The sequence below is a fragment of the Phyllostomus hastatus genome, unplaced genomic scaffold, assembly GCF_019186645.2.
Source record: "Phyllostomus hastatus isolate PE091 unplaced genomic scaffold, TTU_PhHast_1.1 phas_scaffold_501, whole genome shotgun sequence".
Lineage (NCBI taxonomy): Eukaryota > Metazoa > Chordata > Mammalia > Chiroptera > Phyllostomidae > Phyllostomus > Phyllostomus hastatus.
In genome coordinates this window covers 23,799,136-23,815,364 of record NW_025334033.1, presented here as the reverse complement: position 1 = coordinate 23,815,364, position 16,229 = coordinate 23,799,136, and the positions used below count along the sequence as shown (strand labels likewise).

General features: G+C 43.6%; 1 protein-coding gene across 1 annotated transcript in view; it reads left to right on the top strand.

Moving 5' to 3' along the window:
- The window catches only part of MYO1E (myosin IE), a 199,686-nt gene that overhangs the window by 136,348 nt on the left and 47,109 nt on the right, over window positions 1-16,229 (top strand). Inside the window, exons 11-17 of the mRNA XM_045823123.1 lie at window positions 827-907; window positions 1,224-1,310; window positions 3,607-3,693; window positions 4,701-4,868; window positions 5,846-5,931; window positions 7,949-8,030; window positions 13,027-13,133. Of these exons, the coding sequence (XP_045679079.1) occupies window positions 827-907; window positions 1,224-1,310; window positions 3,607-3,693; window positions 4,701-4,868; window positions 5,846-5,931; window positions 7,949-8,030; window positions 13,027-13,133 (698 nt within the window). The remainder of the gene's footprint in view (window positions 1-826; window positions 908-1,223; window positions 1,311-3,606; window positions 3,694-4,700; window positions 4,869-5,845; window positions 5,932-7,948; window positions 8,031-13,026; window positions 13,134-16,229) is intronic.

Genomic DNA, 16,229 nt, shown 5'->3' with positions numbered 1-16,229 from the left:
AACTCTGGTACTTCAGGATTCATCCAGGTATTCACCACCTCCAGGAATTTTTCTCCTATATTCCTTTCTCCCATGCAGTCCTCACTAGCCCCCTCACACCCCCCTGTCATTAAGCCTATTCCATCAACTTGCACATCTCCTCTCACAGAGATCAAGGACACAGAGCTAGGCATCATATCACTTCAGTTTAATCCTAGACGTTCCCTCTTGCCCAGTGTGATTTCAGGGAGTGCAGTGTTATCACTGCCGTTAGAATTGCAGTGAGAATTAAATGAAACTGCATGTGGAAAGCTCTTAGCAAAGCCTGGGACAGGTAAATGTTAAATACGTATAAGCTGCTTTTATTATCCTCGCTTTAACGGCAATTACTGGTGTTATTCATAGTTGGCTCCCCTTCCTATAAGCTCCGTGGAACAGATTGTCTTCTTGATATCCCTGGCATACTGTGTTAGGTGATCATGACATAACTATTGAATGGGGTTCTTTATGTAAAATAGGTTTTACTTTGATTATCCAAAGTGACATTTTCTTTCAATTCTCAAGACTTCCTGAAGAAAATGAATTCTGCCAAATTTAATGGTTTTCGTCACTAAGCAAACCTTGTTTTATCCTACCATAATAGTTTTTTGCAATCCTGGTGGTTTCCCCAAGTACTTGACTTTGCACCGTGACTCTAGGCTGTAGGTCACCTGTGTCCTTACTGTTCTTGGTTTCCGGCAGGCACTAGTATTAGCTGTGCACAGAATTGCTTTCCATTCCCCCATGCGTGCCCATTTTTCACATGAAAGAAACAGGGTTAATTGCCATGCTGTTTGCTTTCTCCTAGTCCATCAACAAAGCGATGGAGAAGGACCACGAAGAATACAACATTGGTGTTCTGGACATCTATGGCTTTGAAATATTCCAGGTAGGGCCAGTTTGAATAATTGGGGACTGGGGCGGGTGATCCATTTCCTCTGGCTTGAGGAAATAAATTAGTTCTAGGCAATGACAAAAAATCCTCACTATGGTCCAATTTTCGCCTTTGTGAGTTCTTTGTGTACCTTTACCAAATTAGTTTCTCCTAAATATAAACTATGCAGCTTTCTCCTGGTGCTTCCAACATTTCTGTTAAGGCTTTTCACATGGAAACATCTCAGTAAATCACTCAAGAAATTACTTCAAAATGATTTTGCAGAAATAATTCATGGAAGTAACTTTTTCTTTTTCTTTTTCTTTCTCAGAAAAATGGCTTTGAACAGTTTTGTATCAATTTCGTTAATGAAAAATTACAGCAGATTTTTATTGAACTGACGTTAAAGGCAGAACAGGTGAGGATTCCCCCTTCCTTCATCCTGTGCTACATCTATCTTGGTTTATTTTAAAGGGTATAGAGTTTTCTTTCAGTAACATTCTGATTTGAGTCTTGTCTTAGGAAATGTACTTAATAGAGGCAGGCAGAAAAACCACATGCCATGCTGACATTTTAGTTGGTGAAATATAAACACCATCTGCTACATTTTCTTTCTGCTTTAAGCAAAGGATGCTGTGAAGTTGGACTTAGGACTGGCTGCTTTTATTGCTCTCTGACTCATTGGCCAAGTAGAAAATGGAAACCTAGTCCCAAGCCCAAGTATCTATGGCATATATTGTGTTTCAAAGGAAAAACATGGTTTTCTCAGATTTGCTTTACTCTCAGTTCTTCCTATAAATAGCTGTGTCTAACAAAGCTGATATTTTAATTCTGACTTGAGGTGACATGTGCTGCTTATAGTTTCCTCGGCAAGTCCAGTGCAGGTTCCCTTTAATTCTGGATACAGCATTGGCTTTTGATTCGAGGGCTGCTGTAACAAAGTGCCACAAACTGGGTGGCTTAAAACACCAGAAAGTTCTGTCACAGTCCATAATCAGAGTGTCACCAGAGCCACACTCCTTCAGGGGTTCTGGCGGGAGCGCTCTTCCTTGGCTCTCCCAGGTTCCCGTGGCTCCTGACCTTCCTTGTTTTGTGGCAACATGACTTCAGCCTCTGCCTGTTTTCACGTGGCCTTTTTCAGTGTGTGTCCAAATGGCTGGATTAAGGGATCACCGTAAATCCAAGATGATTTCACTTGCGAGATCCTTAGCTAACTAGATCTATTATATAAAGATCCTATTTCCAAACCTCACATTTTGAGACTTTATATGGACATGAAATCTTGGGGGACACGTTCAATGCACTCCACATATGAAAGACTGTGTTGGGAACATTTAGTCAGGGAGGTGTTCATCCCTCTGCCTAGAAACCCCAATGACCAGTGACTTTCACATAAGCCTCTGCCCAGAAAGTCTAGCCTTCCTACCACCTTGCAGTAGCTAGAGCCAAACTGCCGACGGAAAGCGTGGGATGGGCTGAGACAGAAAAATGCAGGCAGAGGCTACCTCATATAGGAACTTTGTGGGGCATGGCAGAAACTTGAGATTTTATAGCAAGTAGAATAGGAAACCGTTGCAGCATGCTGAGCAGAGAGTGACACGGGCTGATTTGTGTTCTGTGTTTTTGAAAAGGTCACCACTCCGGCTCTATGGACTTACAGAGTGGGGTGAGACCTGAAAAGCAAACAGGAATGGAAGTTTTAAAACAGGAGACCACTGCAGGAGGCTGGGCAAGAACTGGTGGAGCGTAGCCCGTGATGCGTTGGTGGGGATGGTGACAGCATGAGAGATGGTCAGGTCCAGTTTGTGTCTCAGAGACTGAGCCAACATGATCACTCAGGGTAACTAGCAGTCAGCTGAGAGTGAAAGAGGAATCAAGCATGATTTCCACCTTGTAGCTTGATAAACAGGGCCAATGCTGCGGCTATTTACTGAAGGCACAGTTAGGAGAGTAGTTGGTTGGAGATGGTGGGGAATGTAGATTCAGAACTCTGCTGAACAAGTTGTGTTTGAGAGGCTTGTTGTACATCCCAGTGCTGATTCTAACATCAGATGTGTATGAGTCTGGAACTCAGTGGGGAGGTCTAGACTACAGAAGTTAATTCAGGGTCATTAGTTTATACGTACTAATGGTGTTGACTGAGCTCACCTAGAGAAGGGTTGAGAAAATGAGAAGGCTTGGGGATTGAGCCTGAGATTCTGCACCCTATGAACATCTGGACAGAAACCAACAAAGCAATACTGGGAAGGAAGGAGGAAAAGTAGGAGAGTGTGGTGCTATTCGTCAGGTCAGATGAGTACTTGACCTGAGCAAGTAACCTTCCCCTTAAGTCCCCAGATGCTAATCTGTGCTTCTGTCCTATGTTAAATTCAGAGATTATTGTGACACAGGCCTATAGGTTAAACCACATTAAATTGCCATTTTTGAATGTAAAAAATGATTGTGTGGTACCAATTTCATATGGCTTGAACTGAATAAAAATTACATTACCAAGCAATGAAATGTTCCTTTTCTACCCCTCTTAGAAAACAAACAAACAAACAAACAAACAAACAAAAAGTTAAAGTTCCAAGTCTTTGTCACAGAACATTCAAGCTTTTCTTTCTCGGTGATCTGTGTGCCTTTCATACCCGTACTCACGGGCTTCTCCTCGTCTGCTCGTAATAGCGTCTATTACTGGGTAATAACGGGAGCTCCCGCTCTCTGTCCTGCAGGAAGAGTATGTTCAGGAGGGAATACGATGGACGCCCATTGACTACTTCAACAACAAAATCGTGTGCGACCTCATAGAGAACAAAGTTGTGAGTATCGGTCTGGTGTCTCTTCACTGCCCCCGGGTTCACGTTAAGTGAGTTTCCATCTCTGAGTCATTGTTTTAGAATAGACAAAGCAATAACTTTGGTTTGCACAGAATTTTAGCAAGTCCATTAATTTTATGTATATGTATATGTGAGCAGTAGGTTTTAATTTTTATAAATGTGATCTTGTGTGTATGAGTGAAAGGCCAGTTTACAAAGAGAAGTGATACTGAATTCTAAGAGAAGAAGCTGTCATTGGTGTGGATGGCCTGGCGTACAGAGACATGCAGCTTGCCCTGCCTTCCAGACCATTCATGCCACTTCTAGGACGTGAGCCCTAGAAATTATTCAAAAGAAAACATGAAGGATGTGGACAGAGATCTCTACAGTACCATTTTGGGGGTGTGTTTTTTGTCTTTTAATAACACTCAAAACTGGAAACAGTGAAAACCTCCCTAGACAATTAATTCAGTTAAGTAAACTGTAGCATATAAGAGCAGGGGAGTATAGCCATTAAAAGAGTAAGTGTGAAGACTGTATAAAACACGAAGATTGTTCATAAAATCGTGCTGTGTGGGAAGAGTAATGCATGATGGAATGTGTGGGTGTGGCACGGAAACCATGCCTACATGTACCATAGGCTGACAGCAAACATTCAGGAATGGATTAGCGTCCAAGGAAATGTTTCAATCTTTCTTTTGGGTTTTTAAAATTAGCTTAGTACAAATAAGATTGAGCAGATAATGATTTGTGTATGACTTTGAATAGAACTTCCAGGAATTAAACAATTTTTTTCGGAAAATGGACTTTTTCTCCATCATTAGATATAAGTGGTGACTCCCATTTGGGATTATTAATGTCATTCTTGCTCAAAGGGAAAGAAAGAGTGACTTTCAAGATAGTATCTTGAATCTAAGGAGCTATTTCTTTACTTAAGTAAAGACCTGATAAGCATTGTATGTATTCAAGAACAGTCGCTGACTTGGGGTTTGGCTTCTTGGTCCCATCAGAACCCTCCTGGGATCATGAGCATCCTGGATGACGTGTGCGCCACGATGCATGCGGTGGGTGAGGGGGCGGACCAGACGCTGCTGCAGAAGCTCCAGATGCAGATCGGGAATCACGAGCACTTCAACAGCTGGAACCAAGGCTTCATTATTCACCATTATGCTGGGAAGGTATGACCAGAGCCAGGGTCAACAGGAAAGGAAACGTTATCTTTTTCATGGTCGACCTGTTTCAAGCCTTTGGGTCTGTCATGTTTTCTCATGAGGCAACTAAAAACAATGCCCATATAGTTTCACCTGCTGTGTTTCATTCATTCAGCATTGATTTCATTCAACAACATGGGGCCTGTGAAGTATTTAGGGAGGCAATACTAAAGGCAGTACATACTATTGTGTACTTTGTAATCACAATCGCCCTGGCACATATGTTAACTGCTGAAGGAGTGGCTTTTTGTTTTGCCTCTTGCTGCACTCACAAGCCTTCGATCCTTACCTGACCGTGGCCACCTGGAATATAGACAGGGACCAAGGTTCACATTTGGTGTTTGTTCTGTGGTGTTTGTTCATGATTATTTGGTGCCTGTTGGGTACTGGCTTTGTGTGGGTGCTGGTGATACAAAGTAACTCGAGGTCATGATGTTTAGGGACTTTCTAGTCCTGTGGAGATCCAACGGTCTCACCTTTCGTCCTTGTTAACCCGAGTCCTTGAGCAAGAGTTTTAAGCCGAGTTGATCCAACTCTGACACCATTTGTCAGAGAAATTGCAAAGCCTCAGATGACATGGCCCATTGCAATGGATTAATGAATATAAGGAGTTTTTTTTTAAAAATTCTATCTTAGATGAAATGTAGGGCAAGAATTAAGTTTATTATTTAGACATGCCTATGAATCCACTGAAGAAGGGGTATGTGAGACATAGATCCTCTGGGCCATGTGGGCAGCCAAATACCATCCATCGGTGCCCATAGGCCATCACTGACTGAGTTGGCTAACAAGTTAAGTAAGTAATGCACAGCTTTAATGTGGCAATTCATGATGAAATCTGGAAATATATACATTTTGATAAGAATAGCCATGCCTGCTTGGGGTTTTTTTCTTCAATAAAATACTTAAAGGGTAAAATTGGATTTTTTCCCATTCTTGGACAGGTATCCTATGACATGGATGGCTTTTGTGAAAGGAACCGCGATGTGCTTTTCATGGACCTGATAGAGCTCATGCAGAGCAGTGAGCTGTAAGTGTGTTTCGCCTTATCTGACGTGGGATAGAGGTTTGATCAAGGTTCAGTATCAAAACAAACTTGTGGATTGGTCAGCATTTCGTTTCTTTGAGCTGCTGAGTCTGGGTTATCATTGGACAACTTGGTTTCTCAAAACAGCCTTTCTTTTTCCAATCCCAGCCTTGCCCTTGTATCCCTAACACTTCCTGCCCTGAAATTCCAAGTGCAGTCTTCAAGCCGTTCAGGGCCACTAGCTTCATTGTTTTCAACACTGTTATCAGGGACAGAGGATGGCTGTGTCTGACCATCTAAGAGTGGAAGGGTCTGGTTCTGTGATACTTTGCCCTTGGAATATCATCCCAAGAATTTTTCCTGGTCACTCAATTTTTTTAGATGGCCAATGGCTTTAAAATACCCAAGTTAATCTGAGTCCCTGAAGCAATTGGGAAGTGGCTCTGGACCTCTGGGAGGGGCAAGTCAAGACAGATTGTCTCAGAGACCTATTTTCACTCCCAAGACCCTATCGAAGCTACAGAGGTAGGAGCAGCAGAGGCTGTCCCCTGCAAACTGCTGAAACTTTAAGGATGAGCCCTGCTGTGTCCCTTCCTCCCCTCTTCCCTGTGAAGTTTCCCAAGATCCCGGGTAACAGTTATGGTACATAATTTACATGATCAGAGCTATATATGCCAGGCAAGTACCATATTGCACAGTCTTCCAGATTTAGTTTTAGAGCTGTCTGCAAGTAATAGCTGCCGTTTTAGTCTCTGTTACTCGAACTGTCAGATTATCAAGGTTAACTCCCTTAGTCAACAGCAGCAAGCCTGATAATTTTCTAAGAAAGGCTGAACTACAATAAAAGCAAAACTAAGTATTGTTTTCAGGCCCTGGTCAGGGGTGTTCTGCTCCATTTAACTCTCTACCCCTCCCCCCAGCCTCCCACTCCTCCCAGCCCTCATCTCCAAGTGCCTGCACTTCCTTGCACTCACACCTCCTGACTTTGGAGTTTCTGAATTTCTTCTCATTTGAAAACGCATAAAATCTGTTTGTTTCTCTTAACAGGTCAGGTAAGCCACGAGCCCTGGCTTGTGGGTTTTATGACAGTCAGATACGGACATGATTTTAGAGATTTTTTTCTAATTATTAAAATTACTGCCAAGTTGGAGCGCTATTGATGCTTTCACGTAAACTCCTATCCTATAGGCATGGTCTATTATTTATGAGACATATTTGCTGCAAAAATCTATAATTATGTCTGGTCAAGCTAAAAGTAGATTGCTGGGGAGAATTTCTAGAAAATTCAAGATTCCCCAAGAGCCGTTTAGGAGGAATTGAATTTGAGTTTCAGATTGACATAAATCACTTTATTCAGTGAGTCAGCAAATATTTACTGAGCACCTGCTGTGTCCCAGGCTACCTGCCAGACAGAAGGGCACTCGGGTGTCTCAGACATTGTCTCTGCCCTGCACTGTGCTACTGGCATCTAGTGGGCAAAGTCCATTATCGCTGCGAAATATCCTATGATATATTTATTGGACAGCACCCTCCCCCGTGCATCCCGACAAAGAATTATCCAGCCCTAAATCCCAAATATCAGTAGCGCCGAGGCTGGGAAACCTTGCTTTCGAACGAAGCAGAATCTGCATCGGATCCAGACAAGGAGTTCAAGTCCCCGGGCTCTGGTCTGTCTTGTCTAACTCGGCAAGCCCAAGCTGTGCTGTGTCCCATTGTCAAGATGTCCCTCCACTCTAGTGGGAGGGTGGGGGATTCAAATGGCAAAGTTTTCAAATTTATGTTTTAGGTTTCAATCCAAAATACTTATATCTTAGAATTTGTCCTCTGTGTTTGGGGGACAGGTGATTTGTTTTGTTTTTTTTCTGTGGTTGCTTATTTCTCCCCGGGTCACATCTTGATGGCTTGTGCTTTGCGTGGGAGGGCCTTTCTGTCGCCAAGGTCACATGTTCCTTTCCATTCTCTGCGGAAGCTGGCTTTCAGCCCCCTCTGATGCTAATCTGTTCTCTTTCTCCTTTTCCAGACCTTTTATAAAGTCTTTATTTCCGGAAAATTTACAAGCTGACAAGAAAGGGCGCCCAACTACTGCTGGAAGCAAAATTAAGGTTTGTTCTATTTGGGGAAGCTTATAGATTCCTATAAGAGGCAGGGTTTTCTAGGCATCAGGAACCGCACCCCTGAGCCACGGTGACGTTAGTGAGATCAGCAGGTTCGTCACAGATGCCCAGAAGTAATGTGGCTGATTGACAAAAGGTTGCAGGATGAAAGCTGAACTTGACTCAGCTGCACTGGAACCCCAAATGGATATTAAGTACCTCAGAGCCTAACCATCAGCAGATGACAAGCAGCTACTTTCTAAGAGGAAACGGCTTCAAACTGAACCTGGAAGAGTTCACATTAAACTGTCAGAGCGCTTGGATGACTCAGAGCCACATTTTGGATTTTGATGATCACTTGCTAAACAAGATCAAACTTGCCATTATGGAATTTGACGTACTTGAAGTTCCGGGTATGATAGAGGCAGCTTGCGTGCCCTCCCACCCCCCTGGATCTAGAAAGCCCCTGCTTTGGGGGAGTTATGGCACATCTGGCCCTGAAGTGTCTCCAAGTCAGAAGGAGTTCTCATAGTGCACCTTGGGGCCCCCCGTGGAGAGTGCATTCTGTCATCGGAGCCAATGTGTGGCAAATTTAGAGGTTGTGTCAGACACACTTAATCATGTGATTCTTCCAGAAATAGTCACTAAACTATTCTTTAAAGATCACACCAGTGAAAGGCCACCCCAGTTTCATAACTGACAGGATCACCCTGTGACTAACATCAGGGCTCCGGAGTCGCGGCACCCCATTCACTTCCCAGCGTCGGCATTTCCTAGCTGTGTGGTTGCCAGCAAGTGGCCCAACCTCTCAATGCTTCTTTTGCTTTATCTTTTTTAAAATTTTTTTAATTTTAATTTTTTTAATTTTAATTGTTGTTCAAGTACAGTTTTCTGTCTTTTACTCTCTTTTGCTTTATCTTGAGGGTGGAGATCTTAGCGCCTGTCTCAAGGTGGGTATTGAGTTGATTAAATACAATAACCCATGTAGGACATTTAACTCACTGTCTGAAACAGTAAACACAACGTATATTATCTCCCATTACACTCTGCTCTGTCAGTCCCCCTCCCCACAGGCCATGCTTGTTTGTCTCTGCTTAATCCTGTGGGCACTTACATGTACATTCTGGGTTTCTGCCTAGACTGACCTTGCCCCTCATTGTTTTTATGTGTCCAAATCCTACATGTCCTTCTCAGTGTCCTCCTGCATTAACCCCAGCCTCTTGGACACCATGGTCATTGTTTTGTTCTGTTCACTTGCTCTTTCTTCTCTGAATGTTGCATGTAGGGAAGCTTGCTTCTCCGCCCTGGAGGGCCAGAACACTGGCTGGAATAAAGGAACCCATCACTGAAACCTCATAGCAATGAGAAGATGCCAGCCAGTCAAGAGGAGCCTTTGGGTTTTGTGGAGGAAGTCAAGCTGGGTTCTGAGCTGAAGGGCAGAATCCTCTGAGATTAGGGACAGTCATGTTCAAAGAACTAGAGAAACGTAAATCTCTGGATTGAGTTCCCTGGAGCAGAGCGTTGAGGGCAGAGAGCAGATGTAATTCTCCTGAGGCCCCAGATATTAATGTCTGTGTGAAGCTTCTGACTCATGCCTTCACTTCAAGGGTAAGGATTAGCTCTGGGCTGGAAAATCTAGTCACAAGACTGTCACATTCAGATCCAAGGGGCCCAGATCATCAAGGTTGCAGTGACTCACTTTCAAGTGGTCTGGATTCTCAGTGGAGCTTATTTCCTATAAAAAGGAGGGCGGGGTTAGGGGCCTTTTTATCTTCTTGGAAGACTTGACTTCTTTCTTTCCTTCATTTTCTTGTCTAGTTGAATGCTCAAAATTGCCACCTTCTGGACAGATTCAAAATGTGCAGGATTCCAAGGCCTGCAAGGATTGCTATCTTGGGGGGGAAGGGGGGTAGTCAACCTGAAGTCAGCCATCTTATCTTTGGGGGAGAGCTTATGGTGCATGTCCCCCCTCCAGAGGTGCCCTCCTTGGTGGACTGTGTGACCTGTCTGATGCCCTGCCTCCACGTAGGAGTGACGGTCTCCCTGCTTTATTGTCCCCTCTGAGACACCTTTCAGATTGCATAGCCATGGCTCCGTCTCTTACACCTTTCATATCCACAGTCTTTTGCAGATGTTAAGTACCATCTTAATGATATCTCTGGGGTGTAAGCATTTAAAAAGATCCTGAGTTTTTTGGAAGAAAAATCAAATTTAAGATAGTTCTAGGGTATTTTATTGTATTCTAATACTTTAAAATGTAAAGCTAATCTATAGGATTTAATTAATAGAATATGCATTTGGTGAAAACTCCCATTTTCTTGTTTATAAATGAAAGTATTATAAGTTTAGTAACACTTGGCGTTGAAGCTCCACTAAATTCTACATCATGGCTGGAAGTGACCAGTTTTGAACTTGGAGCCGAAGACCGATGTGCTAGGGAAGTGGAGTCGAGCTCTGAGCTGGCAGTGGCCCGGACTGCAGCTGTTTGTGAGTGAGACTCGGCCTCTAAAGGAGTGCGCCTGACAGACGCAGGCACCATGCGGTGATTGGACTGGTTAACTTTTACCACCTATCCAACCTTTAGATTAAGATGTTAGAAGTCTTCTAGTTCAGCCTACTTAGTTTACAGATGAAGAGACGGAGGCCCAGAGAAACTGAGTGATCTGCCATGTAGGTTACAAATAGCAAAGCCAGGCCCCCAGCTCAGGCTTGCTAACAATGTGTTGAGGGTAGCACAAGGAGCTTTTGCCCTGTCTTTTCTCATTGTCCATTCTGCAGATTTGACTTGAGCCTCTGTTGGGCACGTGTCTTTGGTAATTCATGGATTCAGGGACTCTTCTTGCCTGGAGTCAGGGTGAATCCAGTTACTGTTTCCTAACCACTTTGGGGGGCATCTAAAGTTGACTCATAGTTAAAGTCTGTGGATGATTTTAATGGTTTAAGATAAGATGTATTCCTGTTTGCTGAAACCTAAGGGCTCTGTCTAATCCTGGCTCAGTTCCTTTCACATCACACTAAATTACCCCAGACCTTCCTTAGGAAGGCAGAGGAGCATTCTGGTTAAGAATCAGACTTGGTAGCTCAGAGTTGGGTGCAAACCTCCATTCTTTTGCTTACTAATTGTGTCATTTTGAGCAATGCTTTATTTCTTTAAGGCCCTCTTTTCTCATCTAAAGAACAGGAATAATAATAAGAGTAGCTGCCTCTTAGAAATGTGAGGCATAAATGAGAAAACCCATGTGTACAGCCGGTGGTGCATATTCAGTAATGCCACCCATTGCTGTTCTGAGCTAGAAAGGACTGTGTCAGGTGGCACAGACTTAAGTCACACTTGCCCCCGTGTTTCCTTATGCTGATGTGAAAAGAAGATAATGCTGTTAAATGCTTAGGACTAAAGGGTCTACCAAACTATTCATCGAAATCAAAAAGTTTTAATTAAATAAAAAATTGTTTTTATCCCCGCCCGAGGACATGCTTATTGATTTTAGAAAGAAGTGAAGGGAGGGAGAGAAACATCGATTGGTTCCCTCTCATACGGCCCCGACGGGGGACCAAACCTGAAACCAAGGCATGTGTCCTGACTGGGGATCAAACCCAGGACCTGTTTGGTTTATGGAACCACACTGCAACCTACTGAGCCACACTGGCTAGGACAATAAAAAATGTTTTTAATAAAAACTAAGAGTTTTGGGGCAAAAAAAAAAAAGCCTTGTTATAAGCAGTCCCTCCCCAGCTTCTTCACCTTAGGTATTGCAAAAACTATCAGATTTGTTCTCAAGTACAATCTACATCAACAAAGACAATTAAGAATCAGTTTACTTTTTCCTCATAGGGCTTTACTTTGATCATGTGATCTCTGAAGCTTTGCCCTTGACTCCCAGAATTACAAAGAACGCTATATTCTGCACATCTAAACAGAGAACTTGATTTATCTAGCTTCGAATACGCCCCAGAGTTTTTCTCAAGGGTTTCAGATTTCCGAAACCCATGAAAACAGAAAAGCCCCAATTGAGAGAGGGTTGTCTATTGCAGGCAAATCCCTTCTGCTGACTTTGTAATGATTTCCTGGCTTCGGAGATCCCTTTCTCTGTATTTTTCTTCAGAGGTTTTCTCTCTTCCCACTGATTTGCCTGGGAGAGGGGAGTCTGCGTGTGCACCCCACCGTGGCCCCCAGGGCATGCTTAGCTGTGGGTGCTGGTGCGAGTGCAGCTGTGGGCTCTGCTCCTGTTTCTCCAGACTACACTTATGATACTTATGACTTGAAATACTTAGTCTGCAAGTTCAGCTTTCTGTGGCTTTTTCTGCTTAAAGCCAATGCCATGCTGGGTACCCCAGGCACAGGTAGTATGAGATGATCTCACACGTGAGCTTTGTGAAGGTGTAAGTCTCCTAGCCGACTGCAAGGCTCAGAGGCTGCAGGTGTGTAAAAGGACATGCTGAGGGAAAAGGTGAATGAAATGGCATACTAAAGGTTTATAAGTAGGGAGATTTTGTGGATCTCACACCTTTAACTACAGATTTCCAGCATTTTAATACATGATGCTTCATTGGTTTGGATTGCCAGAAAAGAGAGTTCAGGGGACTTTGGTGATTTATCCTTGCAAACAAGTTGTTTCTCTAGCCCTCCAAACAAAAAATTGAAAACAATGTATGAATATTTGTGAAATTAACTTAATTTGTTAACAACTGCATACTCCCTTGTTTCTCATTTTAAAAATTGTACATGGAGATTTATTGGATTTCAGTATTTTATTAACTGTACTAAAAAGCCCTAATTGCTTTCAAAAATCTAATTTCAAACCCATTTGAGAGTTAAAATCATCGTAAAAGTCAGTAGAGCTTTAAGCAAGTGTGGTCGACCTGAGTCAAGCCTAATGAACAGATTGTCATGAAGATTAATTCCTAGCTGTATATTTCCACACTAAAGTTCCACCAGTCTCCTTGAAAACTGGTCTGCTTCAGAGAAAGTTCCATGTTTCTAACTGAGGTTACTCTTCCTTTCTAGAAACAAGCCAATGACCTTGTGAGCACCCTCATGAAATGCACACCTCACTACATTCGCTGCATAAAACCCAACGAAACCAAGAAGCCCAGAGACTGGGAGGAGAGCAGGTACGGTGAAGGCTGTAAGCGGAGAGGGCAGAGCCGGTTCCTCGGGCCCCGGCACGGTGTGCCCCTTTCTCACCACGGGCTGCCCTTTGCCAAAGGCAGAAGCAGTTTAAATTACCTTCAGATGTGTTTCCTGTCCTTTGTCTTTCACTTTTTCAGGACGAGAACTATATATATTTCTTCCCTCCTTGCCTTTTCCTAAAATGTTAGCAGTGCCATTTGGTTCAGAATTAGCAATTTATAATGTTTATCTTGGCTAGTCTGGGGGCAGATGGAAAAAAAACCTTTATACTGCAGTCGGGATGGTTTTAAAATTAGTTTGAGGCTCTGTAGACATTCTTAGTACACTCAGCTCCTCGTTGGCACCCACAGGATGTGGCCTAGAATGCTTAGCTCGGGGTTGAAAGTGAAGGTCCAAATTGCTGATCAAAAAGCAATCTCTTATTTACTGTTGCTCGTGAGGATGCTGGGGACATACTTCAGCTTCTGTAAGTCTCCTGGGTTAAGGAGCAAAGCGACTCTCCGGGAGGGAACTGGCCAAAAGGAGACGGGGCAGGGAGCACAGGCATGCAGTGAGCCCTCCCACCTGGCTTCTGAGGAAGCTGTGTCGCTGGCTCTCCCACAACTGGCGTTGAGGGGCGTGGCCTGTGCCAGACAGAATCCGGGCATTGAGTAGGGAAGTGTTAGGATGACACCTAGAGAGTGCGGTTTTTGCATCCAGCTGGGGGACCCAGGCACACATTCCAAAGAGGCCTGGTCCCACTGCCCATTGGAACACGGGAGACAGAACTGAGGAGAGGCCTTGTGGTGGCTTGGACTCTAGAAAGGAACCAGCCGTTGTCCTCAGATAATCAAGTCCCTGGACTGGAACACACCAGAATTGCTGTCTTTTTATTTTTACTCTTTTAGAAAAAAGTAGGTAGACTCTTAGGTATCAGGTGACTTAAAAGTTAAACTTGAACAGGAAGACCAGGATTAAAATTCATGACTGCTAATTACCTCCTCTGAGAGACTTATACAAGTCCCTTTCCCACCCTGCCAGCAAGATGCAGACAGATAACACTCGATCCTTTGTGCATGTTTCGTTCCACTGAGTCAGCTCTGACTCCCGGCGACCCTATGAGTGAGTGATGTCCTCAGTGTCCCGTCCTCAACAGCCCTGCTCAGCTCCAGCAGACTCACATCTACGGCTTCTGTTATGGAGTCCTAGAATGTGCATTTTTGAGAAGCTCCCAGATGATGCTGGTGATGATGGTCCAGGCATCATACTTGGAGGGCAGCTGGTCTAGAGCAAAGGACTGGGCTGTGATTTTGAAGAACTGTGTCCTGGTGCTGGCCTGTCACCTAAGTGAGATACTTAATGGCAGTTGCTTCCTCTAAGGGGGTCAATGCCAAATGGTATCTCCTTCAGTGTGACAGAATGGACTCTCCCAGGTCTGTTCCCCGTGTCTGTCAACCTGCCTCTGTCTGTCTGTCTCACTCCTGCACTACCACCCCCATCGTATTTGCCCGCATGCATACCACTCTCACTCTTGTACACACACAGCAGAAGGGTGGTGTCATAGGAAACCTCACAAACAAATTGTGTGAGTCTGAGAAACAAAGCTATTATTAATGCGTGCTGTAGCTCACTCTTCCCCCCACTTCAAATTTCATCCAGCTTGCCTTCCCCAACCCTTTCCAACAAACTTAATCTTAAACAAACAGAACTGTAATCTTGCTCACTTTGCAAATGCAATACCTCCCCAGCATACCATCCCCTACCCCATATATATTTTCTGCTGAAAGTCCCTCTAGTATAGAGGTTTTGCAATAGCTGCTGGTTGGAACTTCCCCAACCATGATGCTACCTTCTCATAAAATCCAATCTGATTCATCGGAATATCAGACAATGGAGAAGTTAAGACAGTGGTACATTTCTAGAACTTCCCCATCATGCTGAGTTTTTTAATCAAACCCCTTATTTGACTTGTAGCAAAGAACTTCATAACATACATTCATGTGAACTGGTTTTAAGAATTCTAAGGTATTTGTTGGTCAAGTGTTGTTGATTTATATTTTTACTAGGATTGCTTCCTGGGGTCCCCCTATTCCTGTTCAGGGTTATTATGTGGCAGACAGTTTCACCTCTCCCGTGAGTGTGGAACATTGGGGTCCATGGAAGGGCCGGGCTCCACTGGCAAAAATTACACAGTCGACTGAAATTCTTAGTGCACAGGGTTACACTATCCACAAATTTATGGGGTGTGGTTCATTTTCCTCCTCCTGTGGAAAATTTTTTTTGTTTGGCCCTGGCAAAGTTGCCTGTCCTGGATTCTGAATTACTGCCCTAGCATGGTTCTCAGACCTTGACCTAATTGTGTTCACGGCCAAAGACACTCCAGAAGAGGACTTCCCTACCTCCCCTTGAGGGGAGGAGATAGAACAATGAAGGGACAAGTGGGCATTGTCAGCCTGGCTGCTGTTTACTGTGGGGGTGACAGCATCCAAGAATATGCAAAAAATGCACTTGGATGCTTTGATTACATGAAAGTAAACGTTACAAAATTTGCTAATCTGATTGTCCTGTTAAAGAAAATTCCTATGAGAAATTTCCTGGAGATGGAAGTTAAAATGAAGGAAACAGCGTTTGAACACTGTCTTTCATAGGTGATTCATGGGCACAGAACATTTCTACTTGAATCAGTGGGCAATGCATTCCCTGCCTCAGAAGCTTGGGATAATGCCAATATTTATGAAAAGTACTTAAAATGAGCAAATATCTGTAACTGGCAAACTCATGTGTATTTTACTTAGTACAGAAAAGGCCCATAGTGAGTGTCAGATTTGGGAGATTGGAAAAAGGAAAATCTCTTTCCTAAATTAGATTCCTTCTTCTGTAGTTAAACAATCAAATGTGGATGTTGAATATTAGTTCTTTATATAAAGTTTTTAAAGTTAATTATCTCAAATGGGCTGACTTTTCTGGATGCTGGCTCAAGTAAGAATAATCAGACCTGAGATACTTCAAACATCTCGTCCTGTGTGACCTCTGCCTTCCCAGGGCATCGAGGCTCCACCCCCTCTTCTAGCCTACCTTTCCCACCTCCTCCTCTCCCA